Consider the following 17,950-nt stretch of genomic DNA (forward strand, 5'->3'; position numbering starts at 1 on the left):
GAGGAAGTTTACAAAGCATGTTGTCCATGTCCTTGTGGAAGAATAAAGAATGAAGGCAATATTCAGAACTGCAAGGGGCCTCAGTAGTAAGAGAAGTGACATTTAGTATAAAATTGAGATATATTTTTCAAATATGAATTTATTAAAGATTGAAAGATTGATAATAACCAGTATTGATAAGGCAAGGATAAGGAAAAGACACACTACCATTTACTTACAGGTAGAGATTAAATAGTTTCATTCTTCTTAGAGGACACTTTGGCAACATGTATTGGGAGCGTTAATTTCTTCTGTCAGAGAAATTTTGCTTCCAGTAGTTCACTTAAAGGAAACAAATAATTAGAAGTCTGAGCAAAGTTGTATGTAGGAGCAATATTGCAGCACTGTTTATAGTAGCAAAATACCAGAAATCATGTTGGTTAATTAATTAGGTACATCCTTGTGATAGATTGATGTCTTGCCATTAGCGTTAGGTTGTAGAAGACTTTTTTTTTTTTAAGAGTAAATTTTTTTTTTTTAAGATTTTATTTTTTCCTTTTTCTCCCCAAAGCCCCCCAGTACATAGTTGTATATTCTTCGTTGTGGGTCCTTCTAGTTGTGGTATGTGGGACGCTGCCTCAGCGTGGCTTGATGAGCAGTGCCATGTCCGCGCCCAGGATTCGAACCAACGAAACACTGGGCTGCCTGCAGCGGAGCCCGCGAACTTAACCACTCGGCCACGGGGCCAGCCCCAGGTTGTAGAAGACTTTTAAAAAAAACATTAGAAAATGTGCATGATGAATTCTTAAGTGAAAAAAACGGTTACGAAAATATGTATATATTTTGATTCTCTGTGTGTATTTAAATATTGGAGGGATATACATCAAAATATTTGCAATGGCTGTTCTCAATGTGTCAAAACTGCAGGTAAATGTTTCTTCTCTGTGCTCTTTTGTTTCCCATGTTTTCTCTAAAAAACAAGTATATTTTAGCAATTAGGAAAAAATAAATACTAATGATTTTAAAATAATATCTTGGATTTATAAATTGGAATGATCATATTAAACCAATTTAGCAAGTGTCAGTTCACTTAGGTAATTAAGTGAATTATAATAATTTAAAACTTTAATATAGCCTTTCCTGATTTCACTGGTTTTTCTTTCTAATCTATACTTTTTCCAAAGAAAATGTCTTGTAGACGTTTGTTAAACAATGTCTACATGTTAAGAATTACGGTAAGCAGTGTTCATCTTTCCCCCAATGTAATTATCTTTTATTGTTCATAAAAAAAAACAGAGTAATTATATTTTATTCAGTGATCAGAATAAAAAGAAATGGGCTTAAATTATAGTAAGAGAATTATTTATAAACAAACTTTTGAAAATTTTTGTGTTCAAAGTACACACTAAACAGTGTTACCAAGGAAAAGCTCTCTATTCTCTATCTTGTCTAAAAATACGATAGGAAAAATCATCTGTTTTGGGAGGCTTAGCTGTTAATCTTCACTGAGGCAGATTAATTTTGTAATTTTACAGTCTTGAAGAAAGAATATTTTCTTCATTTTTTTTGTATCTAGAATAATGAAAAGTATATCCCAAAATAATGATTATAAAGTAATTGACCTAAATAGAGTCTCTAAGGACATCTCTTGTGTAGAGTCTGAAATGCATTGATACTCACAGAGGTTTGATAGTTAAGACTACAACTATTACGTTATTTCACTTATTATTTTTCTAAATTTATGAGGTAAAACTTTTATAATCAAAACTATATTTCAAAAAGTTGTAATTTGGAACTATTTCTTTAATGTTAAGGAAAATAATTTTTTTATTGGATAGGAACTGACTAAAGTATCTCTTTTGGTGCTTTTATGTCTTTTCTTTAGTCTTCTACTCACAACTAAAGAATAACTTGTATTCACAATGTTGTTAATGTAATTTAGTAGTTGGCTTCATAATCAGGAATGAACAAAGGGAAAATTATAAAAATAAGTAAAGTGCCGTCCTACCAGAGAGTGTTGATTTTAGAGTAATTAAGATTTAGAAATCATAGTCTTTTAAAAGCAAGATCTTTCCAGATGTTATAGTCTATTTTTTATCAATATTTTTGGGCACCAAAGTTTTCTGCTAGTTAAGTCAACTCTTTAAAACAAGTCAACTATGCAGTAAGTACAGCAGGCCCTTGGGAAAACCGTACAGTAAAACACATCTTTGGACCTTTCACCTTTTCTTTTGGTGCATTTCCACTGAGATTCTTGCTCCAGATTCTTTTTGGCATGCTCTGCCCTGAGCACCCCATGGTCCCAGACTACTTAAAACTTTCTTGTTCTCCAAAGAAAGTAGTGGATTCATGGCATATATTAATATTCAAAATGAATTTAAAAGTTCCATCTAAGTAACATAATTTCTTAATCCAGTAAAATATGGAATGATAGCTGATGCTGAGAATTTCAGGCACTGTTTGCATCCATCTTGTTCTAATCCATCTTGCTCTGTCCCCAAGACTAGGTGTCCTTTTATACTATGGCAGGTGCTATTTATACACTAAAAGGTCTGAGATCAACACTATAGAATAAATTTCCTTAAACTGGAATTTGGAAGAGGTGATGACCACATTAATATAGATATTAACTTTATTTTCCTCTGAATATTGACTATATATGTGTGTATGTGTATGGAGAAACTATATAAAATATCTTTTAAATTGTGCTTTATTTTCTGCAATCAGATATGATACAATGAGATACAAGTATAAACTTTCACTGTACATAGAACAAATAAAAAGCACATTTATACAGATTTAACCCAACAGTTTATTCCTTTAAAAAAAGAGAAAATTTTGAATTTGTTAAAGCAAATTAGAGACTATGTTCCTATGGATATATAATTAATATTGTCATGACTTGAAAAAAATAAATATTTTAGAGCACTTATGCACTCACTGCTATGATTTTAAAGAATCATAAAATATGTTTCCAGCCGTCAGAAGGTTTATAATCTCAGTGAGGAGAAAGCCTTTCATTCTTGCGTTCAGCAAATAATTATTGAATATTTGTATATACAAATTAAAAATCTTTTGAGAAGGTTACAGGCTTAGGAGAGATAAAACATGTACATGAGTATTATGAAACAAGTTGAGAAATGGTGAACTGGCATAATGGGAGTTCAAATAAAATGTCATGTGTTTGGAGGCCACATGTGTAAAAGAAAGCTGTCAATGTGAAGCAGCATATACTAAATGCCAAATGACTGAGATTAATGACACAGAGCTTTGGAAGAAGGAATAGTCACCGAGGTACAGGACAGTTAAGGAAAATTTCCCTTATGGGGTATGTCAGAAGTGACTAAAGTGGAGCCATTTTAAATGGAGTCGGAGCTGCCTTTCCAGAGAAACTGGCTTTGCTGTCTTGAACCTTGTTCTGGGTCAAACCTTTGGACTGGGCCAAAACGACAACTGTTTTATAAGAATTGTTTGAGAAGTAAGCAGGAGAACAAACATCCTGGTCATAAACGCTGAGGATTATGGACTTTCTGAAGACAGAACCAATAGTCAATCAATGTTTAGCCAAGACTAACTGCCTCTAACTCCAATTAAAATTCTCTGCAATACAACCTCCCTTCTTTGCCCTTAAAAGCCCCTGACTTTTACTCCCTGGCGGGACACTATTTGGGTTTCTGCCAGATTCTCTGCTCCCTGAATTGCAATTCTTTGATCTTAAACAAATGCTTTGCCGCTTAAACTGGTTTCTGTTTTTGTAGGTTGGCAGGTAAGACTTAAATTCTCTTTAAAAAAAAGAAAAAATCTATGTGGAGCCTGTAGAGAGGACACTCCAGAAGAGTGTAACATTGTAAACATGTGGTTCCACACATTGAAATGCAATTTTGCCTTTTCATAAATTAGCATTTTTCAGACACTTTGAAAAATTTCATGTAGGTATGTAGAACTATAAAATTATATAATTATTCAAAGGAAAATATGTAAGAATAATAAAATATTGTGGTACATTTTCCTATGGGCTAAAATTTTGCACATTGAACATATTTGACTCCTTTCATTGTGAGAAAAATATTCCTTGTCTGTATTATGATAGAATTTTATTATAGCACTTTGCACCCCAAGTAGTTGAATATAAGGTAGTGAGAGTGTCCTATGAGAATTAAACCTTAAAGCCAACACTTAATACATAAAGATATGAAATATTGTGTTAAGGGGACCAAAGAACTCCCAAACCTAAAAAAGTTTATTAAAACCATTTTGAGTATTACCATTGCTAAAGAAAGACTGTTCAATCAGAAGGAGGAATAGTCAGCAGCTAGGAGAGCATGGACAGAGGAAGGTCATTGGGGCAAATGCTGATAATATCCGTCAAGTCCAGTGTAGGAAATTGAGTGCTCAACTTATCTGACACCTCTAATGACCTATCTAGATATAGTTGGGATATCTTTACTTTAAGCAATCAAATATTTGAATCTTGTAACTAACTCATTTAGATTGGATGGTGTACTCACTAAACAAACTTCTAATTACAAGTTGGCTTTCCATGGTGATGTACTGGAGAGACAGTACCTCAGCATTCATTTATAATAAATTAATAAAAATTTGTACACAAACAAAATTGTGTTTCTTAGCGTGCAAATTCAAGAGAAATACTCGAAACTTGACACATTCACTAAGGTAATGCCAATCTTTGAGGACTCTTGAGAGACAGCTAGTTTTTCTGGGTGGGTGACAGCCCCTTCCTTTTATTACTCACTGTGATTTTGTGATTTATAATAAGAAATATATGTTTGGTTTCCTTCGCTATTTATGGCACAGAGCTTCTAAAGCCCTTGGAATTTCCTAAGTGAGGAGACCCAGGAAGATGTGTTTTGTTATGTCAATGAGGTATCTGTTGGATCCCACATAAGGGTGGGGGCTGGTTTGCCAGGAGAACCAACCATGTGATTAGAGGGTTGGAACTTTCATGCCAACCCACCATGACCACCAGGGAGGGGAGAGGGGCTGGAGGTTGAATCAGTCTCTGATGGCCAGTGATTTAATCAATCAGAACTACATAATGAAGCCCCTAGAAAAACTGCAAAGGATGGGGTTCAGAGAACTTTTGGGTTGGTGAAAATGTGGAGATTTAGAGAGTGGTGCACCTGGAGACGGCATGGAAGCTCTGCACCCTTTCCCCATACCTTGCTCTATGCATCTCCTCCATCTGGCTGTTCCTGAGTTATATCCTTTTAAAATAAACCAGTAGTCTAGCAAGTTAAATGTTTCTCTGAGCTCTGTGAGCCACTCTAGCAGGTGAATCAAATCCAAGGAGAGGGTTGTAGGATCTTCTGATTTATAGCCAGTCAGTCAGAAGCACAGGTGGCAACCTGGACTCGAGATTGGAGGCTGAAGCAGGGGGTGGATGTGGGGGGTGGGGGGCTGAGGAGGGCAATCTTGTTGGACTGAACACTTAACCTGTGGAATCCGATGCTATCTCCAGGTGGATAGTGTCACAACTAAGTGGAATCGTAGGATACCCAGTTGGTCTTTGAGAATTGTTTGATGAGATGTGGAAACCACCCCTTCCCCCACATCGGAATGGGTGCTTGAAACCCCTTACTCATTTTTCTATGTTCTTCCATAGTTTCGTTTAGAATGCGTGCGACTTTGAGACACGTCATTTATTACATATGACGTGATATCATAGCTGCTTAGTATGAATAAATAAATCAAAATCGTGGGGTTGGGGGAACATTGAATTTAGAAATTAACTGTGAAAAACTTCCACAAGGGTTCAGACTGCTCAACTTCCATGAAACTTATATGTACAACTCATAGGTTTGCACTATTCTTATGTGTGCACACGTTTTTTTTTCCCCCAAACATATTTCAATTTGCCTAAGGTCGGAGACCATATTTTACCTCTTAGAGACCTAGTAGGTTAAAGCAGCACAGCAAAAAAATGAATAAAATTCAGAAACTACATTTGCATTTAAGGAATAGAGCCTTTCTGTTTCTGTGTATACTTTTTTATAGAAAGGTATTTATATTAAAAGGAAAAGAAACAAAAACATCGGAAGGACAAAGGCTTTAATGGAGAAATACAGAGGCGTAGCAAGCTGTTTTGTTTGTGGCTGTGGCCAGATTAATTCAGATTCTTGTTTGATTTATGTTCTGTGAAAGAAGTATGTTTGATATGAGTTTGCTAGTTCACCTAATTAATTTAAAACAGGATTTAAAATCTTCTTAACCTAATTTAAAACTTGAAAGGTAACCATCAGTCAAGAGAAAATGTTTGCAGAATTTTCTTTGAAAGGAATATTAACATCTTGTTCTGTCAGTATTTTATGCTTCTAATACAGGTAATTATTTTAGTTTAAAATTACTGCCAGATGTAAATGATATTGAAATAGATTATTTAAAAAATCTTAGTATGTCGACATTGAATAATTTTTTATGTCTCTGTGTCCTGTACTCAAAGTCGTTATGGTCTTTACACTAGATTTTAATAATCCATTTAATTCTCCATGTATCTATACACAAAAAGGAACGAATGTGAAATTATGAGTAAGCAAAAATATTTGTGTGTATGAATATGATGTAGCAATTACTTTCTGTTCTCAAAATAATGACATATCTGGAGTTCAATAAAATAAAGACAATAAATATTATAACTTTCAAATACAGAGAAATTAAGAATCCTAAGGTCAATTGAGTAGAGAAGAGATTGTTTTTCTTCCTTCCCTTATTTCTGTGTTTCTGAAGTTGTCTGTCCTGTACCACAGAGTGAAATTAATTTTTATCACACCTGTACTCAGCATTTCTTTTGAATATTATTTACAAAATGACTCTTGTTGCTGATGTTTCATTTATACCGCTTAATTTACTCTTATATACAGTGGTTGTTCTTGGAGAGAAAAAGAGTAGTGTCAGTGATTTTTAAATTTTGTTTTCTTGATGTTTTGTGTCTAGTCTCATTTTCATCCTCTAGGAGGTATGATTTGGAGACAAATCCTCTTTGGTTATCCCCTCAAGCTAAAATCCCAGTGATAATAACTGTTAGCAATTTAATGTGGTTCCTTGAAGACTTTTGCCTACACATTTATAACCATTTTTGTTTAAAAAACAGTTATTTTAACATTTAGAATTTTTCCAATATTTTGCTATTATAAAGATTTTTGCTATAAACACTATTGCGCTTATATCTTTTTACTCTCCTTTTTTAGGACATTTTTATAGAATACGTTCCCGAGTTAATATTTTTAAAATTATTACAGCTCTATTTATAGTCAGATTTGAGGAGTACTCTTTCATTAAATCTAAGAGCTTCTTAATAGGCTAATTCCTGTATTCTACAACCATAAACACTAAAGAGAACAGGAATTCAACAGAACAAATATTCTGTAACAGCAAATTAGATGGCCACTTGACATTTATCTTATTTCCCTTATTTGAGTCATCTTTGAACTTCTCTTCTATTTGCCATAAGAGTACCAGTTTTGAAACAACCATCCCAGAAAGAAAGGTGTATTTTGCTGGCCTGAAAAATAACAGTTGGACTTGATTCTTGCATTGATTCCATAAATATTTTCAAGTGCATATTAAGTTCAGGGAATTGTATTAGGTGTAATATGAAAATGAATCATACACAGGTTTTTGTCTTAAGGAGGTTAACAATTGAGAATGAGAGATAAGGCCATGTGTAACTCTAAAAGAAAGCCCTAGTGTTTCAGAGAAGTCAGGAAGGAAAGTTGAGGATTAAAGAGCCGTGAGAGAGGTAAGACCAAAAGCATGTGATCAGGGCAAGTTTCATGGAGGATGTGTTTTATTAAATTTTGATAGATAGGATCTCTATGGAGATGAGGGAGAAAGGCATGCATTCTAACAACAACAACATTTGTTCAGTACTTACTAGGTTCTAGGTAGGCACTGTGTGAATTAAGCACTTTATATTTTTAATTCATCTAATCCTCAAGGAACACTATGTAGATAGGTGGTATAATTATCTCCACTTTACTAATAGGAAAACTGAGGTCCATAGAAGTTTTGTAACTTGTAAAATATTCTACAGTTAATGAGTGGCAGTACCAAGATTGGAACCACGATCAATATGTAATAGTGTGAGCAAAGCTAAAGGCCGGAATAATCGTACAGAATGATCATTGGGAATGGTGAGCTTTTGGGTTTAGGCAGAGTATCAGACAACTGAAGGAGAGTATTATAGTTAATAAGAATGGAAAGGTCTGTCGGGGTTGGACCATGGAAGTCATCAAACGCTAGAGTAGGACATTTGTAGAGAGTTTTTGACTAGGTGATAACACAGTAGTTTCAGATAGGTTGAAAATAATAAAGACTAAGAAGTGGTAGGTTGAAAATAATAAAGACTAAAAAGTGGTTGCTGGATTTGGTAACTAGCTGGGCATTAATATAGCAATCACATTTCTTCAGGATTCTGAGACAATTGCTGCCAAAATTGGGAATAATGAGGACAGAGAGATGACCTTGGAAGTAGTAAAGGGAAAGGAACTGGTCATCTTCCATTATGTACTTCCCCCCCTACCTTTAGCTTATCCACTTTTTAAATGATCCATCGATTCTTCTCTCCACTGGGCCAATAATAATAATAATAATAATAAATCTTATTTATTGAGCTTATATATTGATACACTGTGGTGATTGCCTTATGCGGATTCTCTTATTTAACCTTCGAAATAACTTTATGAGATAGGTAATATTGTTAACTGTATTTTACCGTGAGGAAACTGAGTAAAGAAGCTTAAGCAACTTGCTCGTGGTCACTAATTGGTGAATCCAAGATTTCATCAAAGTTTGTCTGATTCTAAAGCCCTGTGATATGAAAGTTGTGTTATATACCTGAATTTTTTTTAAACATATTCTGCTCAACTAGATCTGGAGTATCTACATTACCATCCTCAGATCTTGAAAACTCTGCTTAATTATGTAATTACTTCTGATTGTTTCATAATCTTATTTTATACAGTTGTTTTTCCTTTAATCTTTTTATTTTTGGGTACAATAACAAGCCATAACTATATTTTTCTTGTAATGACAGTAGCAAATATTTCTCCAGTAATTACTCTCTGCCTGGCACTGCTTTAACTGCTTCACATGTATTAATTACATTTAATCCTTGCAACAATTCTAGGAGGATTATCATCATTTTACATATAAGGAAACTGAGGCAGAGGGCACATAGAGATCCCAAGGTCAGAGAACCAGGATTTGAACTCGGTAGTCTGCCTCCATAGCCAGTGCTTTCAGCCAGGGACCTGAGTCCTTCTGACAAATAAAGGATAAGCTTTGAGGAGTTTTTATTTTCTTGTAGTCTTTTTTTTGCTGTTAAAAATCATATTTATTTATGATCTGTGACCCTGTCTACATTAGAATTTAAAAGGACAAACCTGTTTGCAGTTTTCCTTAACTATCACTTTAAATACAATTTTAGCATTGCCAAAATTGCATTTTAATAATAGCTGAATCTATCAGAAAACTTCACGCAATAGATCATTATATGATTGATTTTTTTAACAGTGAAAACTTTTAAAGATCAAACACATTGCAAATTTTTGTGTCCCCCCCGCCCCCATTTACTTAGCCCTGGAATGAATGGTGCTTGAAGAAAACAAATTTACACAAAAAATATTGTCTTTACACATGGCATTTTGAAGCCTTGGTGGTCCTCCTTGGTTGAAGGTATATCTGATAACTATTTGAAAGATTTCCTCAAGCTCAAAAATCTGTCTTTCTGTTTGTATATTTGTGTGTTTCATATTTTGTATGAGTAAAGTAGCATTGTGATGGGTGAGTGATTTGCTTCTCTAGAGGTTCATTCATTCCACAGATGTCACAGAGAAAAAATAAAGACTAAGTTCACATTTACAATTACATTGGTTTTAAATGTCTCCTTTGCCATTGTTTAGTAATTTCTATTCAAAATGTTGTTTTGTTTTACAATCCTAGGTTATTTTTTAGGGAACAGTGTCATAACTTTGTCAATAAACATAGAAACAAGGAAAGTATTTATTCTAGGTTTTTGCTATTGTTGTTGTTAGAAAACTTATAAAGATAACTCTGGTTTAATTATCCTTAATTTAAACCTTCGTCTTAATCAGTTTTCCTTTATTTTCATATTAACTTATTGTGACTTTATTCGACATAAAGTCTGTGTGATAATACTTGGTTTTTGTCAAGACAGTGAAGAAACTAAGTATTTCTTCTGGAGAATGGAAATGGATATAACCCTTCTGTAGGGTAATTTGGCAGTTCTTACCCAAAGGCTCCAAAATGTTCATATCCTTTGAACCAGTAAGTCTACTTATTGGACTTTATCCTAAGGAAATACTGGAGGATATGTGTAAGGCTGTGTGCACAAAGATGTTTATTGCACTATTATTTATAATATTTAAAAATGAAAAAACTGAAATGTCTAAGAATAGAGGGTTAGTTAAAGTATGGTACCTCTATTTGATAGAATACCACCATTTGTCCACTAAACGTTGTTACAGAAAATACTTATTGACTTAGGGAAATGTTCATAGTATAATACTAGGTATAGATGAATAGTTTAATATAATTTTTAAGTGTATATTGATTAAAAACTAGAAGTGAAATATCAGTAATTGTTTCTCTGTATAATGAAATTTCATGAGCGATCCCCCCACCTTGTCGATCTTGTGGTTTTCTTCTAAGTTGTCTATATAGATATGAAGTACTTTTGTAATTGGTATAATTATTATTTTTTTAAAGATTTTATTTTTCCTTTTCCTCCCCACAACCCCCCAGTACATAGTTGTATATTTTAGTTGTGAGTCCTTCTAGTTGTGGCATGTGGGATGCTGCCTCAGCATGGCTTGATGAGTGTTGATGAGTCCGCACGCGCCCAGGATCTGAACCAGCGAAATCCTGGGCCGCTGAAGTGGAGTGTGCGAACTTAACCACTCGGCCATGGGGCTGCCCTTGGTATAATTATTAAAATACAAAATCAGCATTAGCTAATAAATTGCTACATGTTTTATTTCCCTCTATTGTGTGATTCACTGTACAGATTTGCTAATAGAACTAGCAGAATGATGATGAAGTTAGAAAAAATGCAATTTATTAATAACTTGAGGGAAAAAGACATAATATATTATGCAACTCTAGTGTTTATACAGATAAAGGTGCTTTTTTAATGTACAAATGCTTCATCTGAACTGCCCCTTTGTGTTGTGGCTCTCCACATCATATACCCTATCTGGCAGCAGTGAGTATCAAAATAGCTAGGATTTCAGTGGGAATGGTCACTTTCCTCACCATCTTGCTCTATATACTTAGTGACCTATGCTCTCAAGTTCAAGCAATGTTCCTTGTAAAAGTGAAATAAGACAGTTTTCACGACTTCTCAAAAAAGAGAAGTGGTAGGTACTCTGCAGTGCTCTCAGTGATTCCCATTGTCCTGTGGTTTGTAGAAATTAGTTTAGATCAAACCACAATGACTAGTTAGACAAATAGTGATACAAAGTCATGTCATACAAATTCTTTCATTTTTTTCATATAACATTGAATGGTATGAGAGCTAATTTGCCAAAAACATCTGTACCAGTGTTAACCCAATATAAATAGTGTGAAAATAAACAATTACACACATATAATTAATGATATGCAAGACACATAAAGAATTATGTTTTAAAGTATAGATAATCTAATAAAAGTAGATTTGAGTATTTTTGTGAAATTAGAGCAAAAATATGAATAAAACAGACTGAAATTTGAGGCATAATTTTTAGTACAAAGAAGCAGCACATGAAAAACAGGTGTAGTTGTTCAACTCTTAAAATATTCCTCAGAAACTATTTCCTATTTTTATTAGAAAAACATGAACTCTGAAGGTATATGTTTGTAAGATAAGTCATATTGGGGGCCATCTTTTAAAATTTAATAGTTTGTTTATTTTTTCAGTGTATATTTTACATAGTTGAGATTGTACTACATAAATATATTGGGATCTTATTTTTCACTTAATATTCTATTATGATATACATTTTCCTTTGTCGTTAACATCTTTCACTCATAATATTCAGTGGTTACGTGGTGTTCCATATTTGTTGTATCATAATTTAATTAACCTTTCTCTTACTCCTATTTTTTCTTTTCTAATAATATAGCACCAAACATTTTTGTGTATAAACCTTAATCCTTTCGACAAATTCTCCAAACTGGAAATACTGGAAAGGATTGAATATTTTTAAGGGTCTTAATATATACTGCCAAATTACTTTGAAAAGTTGAACTGATTTACACTTTTTAAAGCAGTAGTATATAAGACAAAGTTATACACATTGTGAGAGGATACAGAAGGAATGTAAGATGAGTCTTCTCACACTTTTATGGCTATTTTATAAAAACTAAGCATATGCACATGAAAAGGATAAATAACAATACCACAGAGCATGTGATGAAAATATGTTGATTGTCAAAAAGAAATCTGTAGTAATGTAGGAGGTTAGGAATCAATCTTGATATTTCTCTCCCTTACTTCTTACATTCAATCCCCAAACCCTATCCCTTTTAACGAAAAAAATGTATCTGGAATCTATCCATTTCTCTCCATTTCTACTGCCACCATTTTGGTTCCAGGCCACCAGTATCCCCTGCCCAAAATTATATAACTTGTCTATCTTCTTCCAGTTTTGTTATACTCAATTGATTCTCCATGGTAGCCAGTATAATCTAAAGCTGCAAAACTGAGGGGCCAGCCCAGTGGTGTAGTGGTTAAGTTCATGCACTCCACTTCAGCAGCCCAGGATTTATGGGTTCAGATCCCGGGCATGGCCCTACACACTGCTCATCAAGCCATGCTGTTGTGGTGTCCCACATACAAGGTAGAGGAAGATTGGCACAGGTGATAGCTCAAGGTCAATCTTCCTCAAGCAAAAAGAGGAGGATTGGCAACAGATGTTAGCTCAGGGCCAATCTTCCTCACAAAAAAGACAAAAAAAAAACTCCTGCAAAACTGATTATGTTGATGGCTTCTCATTCCCCTAAAGATGAAGCTCAAAATCTTTAAATGGCTTCTGAGGCTTCCTGTAGTTGGACTTTGGCTTACTCTTCTAGCCTCATCTCTCCACTCTGTCCTACTTTCGCTTTATGGTCTAACCATGCTATATTTACCATTCCTTGAATGTGACCTACTCAGGATCTTCTCAGTTTTAACAATAGGTCCTTAGGGTGATCCCTTCTGATTCTGCGATTAGGGTCAGATGCCCTGTTATCACTCTCATATCTCCTCTTAATTCTTCTGTCATAACAAAACATTCTTGTCTAATTATCCACTTTTGTGATAGCATATTTTGTATTGTCATGGAATCTCTAGCACCTATACAGTATCTGACACATAGAAGATGTTTAATATTTTATACATGAAAGAATGAATATAGAAAGGGAGACAGTGTAGTTTAGGAGGGCTTTATTAAGAAACAGGTCTTCAGGAATGAGCACCTATTTTGATTACAATAAGAGTAGATACTGCATAGATAAATCGTATTTCCCTACATATGATTTTTCATCCTTTGTGTCTTTGTTTGTGTACAGCCAAAATATCCAACCCTTTGTCTGAACTTCTGCAGTTAGAGGCAGTAATTTCTTTAAAGGGATAGTGTGGATCAGGCCCTTAAACAAGCCCAATTTCTTATTTTATTTTTTACAAATAAAAATTGTATATTTTTAAGGTGTAATAACTTTTTTTCAAAACCCTATGAATAGCAGTAAGCATTGTCCGACATAGTACCAGAAGGTGAGAGGATGATGCAAAAAGACCAGGTAGGGTTCTGCTGTGCTGTACACAGGGTCGCTAGGAGAGGGAAGTGACTCAACAGCACTAACAACAAAAACTTTTCCCCCAGATTTCTTGAGATATAATTTAGGATGTACAATGTGTTGGTTTGATACACTTACAGCAAAATGATTATCAGTGTAGCACAACTTTCAAGTATATAATACAATATTATTAACTGTAATCACTATGCTGTACGTTAGATCTCCAAAACATATTCATCTTATAACTGGATGTTTGTACTTTTTGAGCAACATCTTCTCTTCTCCCCGACCCACCCAGCCTCTTAAAGAAAACCCATCTTTAAGACTCATTTTGACTAGTCTTCATGACAATACATATTATGCTCATCAAATGTTGTGAGTGGGAGAAGAGAAATTATACTGATTTGTTATTAGTCTACATTTATCTAAAACATTTTGTGTATAGCACTTTAGCTATCATTAAATTTCATTTAGTTTATTTCACAGGTATATAAATAAAGTGTTCATAGGTTTTTAAATAAAGTGTTCATTAATTCATGCTCTACATAATGTAAGGACTGTCTTAAGGTAATGTGTTGCACTTGCTGTCCTAATTTTGAATTCAATTAAATTGATTATAATTTTAGTCTATTTTTTGTTTTATTTCTAAAATACAATCTTTTGTCACATGGTGAAGAGAAACTATTTCCATTTATAATTTTAGAGGATATTTATTCTCTATTACTAGACTATCAGTCTTAAAATTTACTGATTCTACTATGTTGTGGTAAAAGAAAGCATTATAAGAACCTTGATGAACACAAATAAGACAATGAAAATCACAATAAAATGCCAATAACTTACATAGGTTTCATTCCTATATTGAACCGTGCAGTTTTGGAATTTGTCAATAGCACATTATCTTTTTGCATGTTAAACTCTTTAGAAGAAGATATTAAATAGAAATATAAAATGTATTTTGATTTGAAGAATATTGGTCTGAAGAATAGAAAATAAAAATGAAGTTCCATGGGGCCAGCTTGGTGGTGTAGTGGTTAGGTTCATGCATTCTGCTTCAGTGGCCCAGGGTTCCCAGGTTTGGATCCCAGGCGCGGACCTACACACTGCTCATCAAGCCATGCTGTGGCAGCATCCCACATACAAAATTATATGCATTTACCTATTTATCTATCTACTGTTAGACGCAATTATCAAAGATTTCCAGAATAAAAATTCTTCATTTTTAGGGACTTCTAATTTTTGATCGGTTGGATGTGTGATGATACACATCATTTGGAGGGAAGATTCCTTTAAAAGAGAATACAATTTTGCTTGTTAAGTCATTATACTAAAGCTTAGTCATGTATGCAGAAAACTGCCTAATAATTAAGAGTTGACATTTTAACATGGTATTTGCAACAGACACATTGGATGCTTAATTAAACAGAACATTGCTTATTTTTAAAAGACTGAGAAAAAAACCCCAAACTGTCCTTGGCAAGTGAAATCTTTATAGTAGCAGAAGAGGTAAACCTAAAGGATGTGGCTCATTCTCTGTTTGGATGATGCAGACTTGCTCTAAGCAGTAAGCTTACTGTTTTCAGACAGCATTAGCAGCTTCAGCAAATATAACTGTGTCATCCTCCCTTAATACAGGGTGTTTGTCACTGCAAAGGGGAGATGATAAACAGTATATGAGATTTGATATCCACATGATGGCTTAAACAGATACTGATGGACAGATCTGCTGTTTGATGTTTTCTTCACTAGCCTTGAAGATGCTGAGACATAGAGATGGCTGTGATTATCTTTTGTAAGACAGGAAATGCAATCTTTAGGGGTTTCTGGAAATAGGAAGGTCATGCAGTCTGGAACCTGTGAGCCTTTTCAATCTCTAAGTCATCAGGTATGACCTCATAAATTATGATGATACTGTGATTGTAGAGTTATTGCTTTTTCTAGTTCTTAGTCATTTAGAATATATTAATCAATGTAATGATTTATTATCAGATTTTCCTTCGGATGTTTGAACAAGTAATATGTATAGTAACAGACACCAGCTAAACAATATGAATTTTAGAAATGTATATGTGTGTGTGTTTGAGTTTGCGTTGACTTCAGTTATTTGTTGGGGGAGGAAGTGGGGAGTAAGGAAAGAGATTCTTTGTATGTGATTAAAAGCAAGGTTTAGAGCTCTACGGATTTTTTTTCAGATTAAGTCTGAATACAGTCAAACTGCATCTTTTATTTTGAATGATAAAAATAGCATAAATTCTTCAAACTGATAAGGGTACATCATAGCTAGCTGCTTATAGATAGTGACATATTAAAAAAAATTTTATCTGGAATTGCTTAAGCATAAAAATAGATGTTGCTACCATTATAGTGTGCAACCACACAGCAATGCAAGTTTGATGGGTACAATCTTGTTTATCAGCCTGAGCTATAAGCTAATTTTCTAAAATTTATATTTCAATATCTGAACTGTTTTAAAGGCATTAGTTTTAGTCACTTCTTATCCATTGCAGTAATGATGCTTTTGGTCGTCTTAATGTAGATATCTGCTAAGGCAATGCTTTTAAGATGAAAGCAGACAATAAATCTGTTTGTTTGATCTTTTACATAGAAAGCTTGTGACATTTAAGCTTGTTTAAGGTTTTTTGACCCATAGATACTCCTCATTTGCTTACTTTCATTTTCAAAATGAAAAGACTTGACTACGTTATACATGTTAATTACAAAGAGGAGAGAATCATCACAGCAAAGAATTTGAATTTATATATCCATTTTATCCTAAAACTCTGGATTTATTTTAAACCATTTTTACCTATCAAATTATAATGCATTTAACTTCGGTTTGTTATATGTATCCTCAGAGTTACATGCTTGAGTAAGAAACTGTGCCTGTGTTTGACATTCAGGTTTTGAAGGAAATATATTTTATTTTATTTTTTTATATTGCACATATTTCTGCCTCAATTTTAGAGGACAGATACTTGACCAGGGATTCCATATTAAATGAGCAAAAAGAGATAAAATATTGCAGCATTTCTCCACAGAAAGAGTTTTGTCTTCATGATTCTGTAGCATGATAAGGATTTAATGCCTCATCAGGGTGAAAGGATACAGTAATAAAAATAAATATGTTTATCAAAAGGCTGAAGTGGAAGTCTGAAACAGTGATTTAATTCAGTTAAGGGGTCAGTTTCTCCTTTTTAATTAAAAACACATTGAAAAAATTATACCTACTGATATTGGCTATAATTTATATGTTATTCAGGCTACTTAGCCAGCTTATATTCTTATTAGTAGGGAAGATTGCCATATTCTTAAGCTTGCTTAGTTTTGGAATGATTTGAATATACCTTTTAGTTGCTACAAAACCTGTTTAATCTGTTAGAATTTATTTCCAGTATTTGCATGTATTAGTCACCATGAGTACATTCTGTTTCTTGGCATTGCTTTGGGATTCCTCTAGGTATTGGTTTCACAGCGTTCTGCTATTTTTCACTGTATTTATGACCTTTCAAAAGAACCAAACCATAAAGATTTTAGTGGCACTTAAATGAAGATCTCTCAATAATTTTGTAAGGTGGAAAAATTTACTCTCTTAGGATTGTCATTTCTTTACAAATTGGAGAGAAATTTCTCTCTGTTGCTATGTCAGAATACATTACATTAAAAAGTAAAGATTGGTTAGAACATTTAAATGCAATGTTAACCTTTTTTCCTGTGTAGCAAGATGGTCTTGACCTTTTGAATGGTGAAATTGATTATTTATCTGCCCAGTAACAATTGGTCATCTTCTTTTTACAATGGTTGCCTCTGTCTGTACTATTTTACACATGTATTTCATTATACTTCATAAAGGTTTCTAAAGGTAAGCTGTTTATAAGCAACTATTTGAGTAATTGTTCTATTTAGTAAGCATTATGTGAAAGCTGATCATTTGCATGATACTGTAATTGGTGTTGTGAGGAATACGGAAAAGAAAAAGTTGTTTTCTGCTTTTAAGGAGATTATGAGAAAATGTACATAATAAGCTGTGCTCATATTTTGAGTTGACTTTTCAACCAGTTTTAACTTAATTTACAAACTGATGAATCCTAGGACGAGTTACATGTAACTTTTTCTTCTCATGTAGATTTCTTGGTATTAGAGAAATAAAAGGTTGAGTCAAACTGTATAATCGAGCATT

General features: G+C 33.7%; 1 protein-coding gene across 25 annotated transcripts in view; it reads left to right on the top strand.

The window, feature by feature from the left end:
• SLC4A10 (solute carrier family 4 member 10) overlaps window positions 1-17,950 on the top strand; it is a 275,647-nt gene that overhangs the window by 62,257 nt on the left and 195,440 nt on the right. For 9 of the 25 annotated variants that reach the window (XM_070581398.1, XM_070581391.1, XM_070581382.1 and 6 more), the window contains exon 2: window positions 15,523-15,658. The exons of the other annotated variants lie outside the window; for them this stretch is intronic. In XM_070581398.1, the coding sequence (XP_070437499.1) occupies window positions 15,578-15,658 (81 nt within the window). In that variant the 5' untranslated portion in view covers window positions 15,523-15,577. The remainder of the gene's footprint in view (window positions 1-15,522; window positions 15,659-17,950) is intronic. 25 annotated transcript variants of the gene reach the window in all.

The sequence above is a fragment of the Equus przewalskii genome, chromosome 17 (genome assembly GCF_037783145.1).
Source record: "Equus przewalskii isolate Varuska chromosome 17, EquPr2, whole genome shotgun sequence".
Taxonomy (NCBI): domain Eukaryota; kingdom Metazoa; phylum Chordata; class Mammalia; order Perissodactyla; family Equidae; genus Equus; species Equus przewalskii.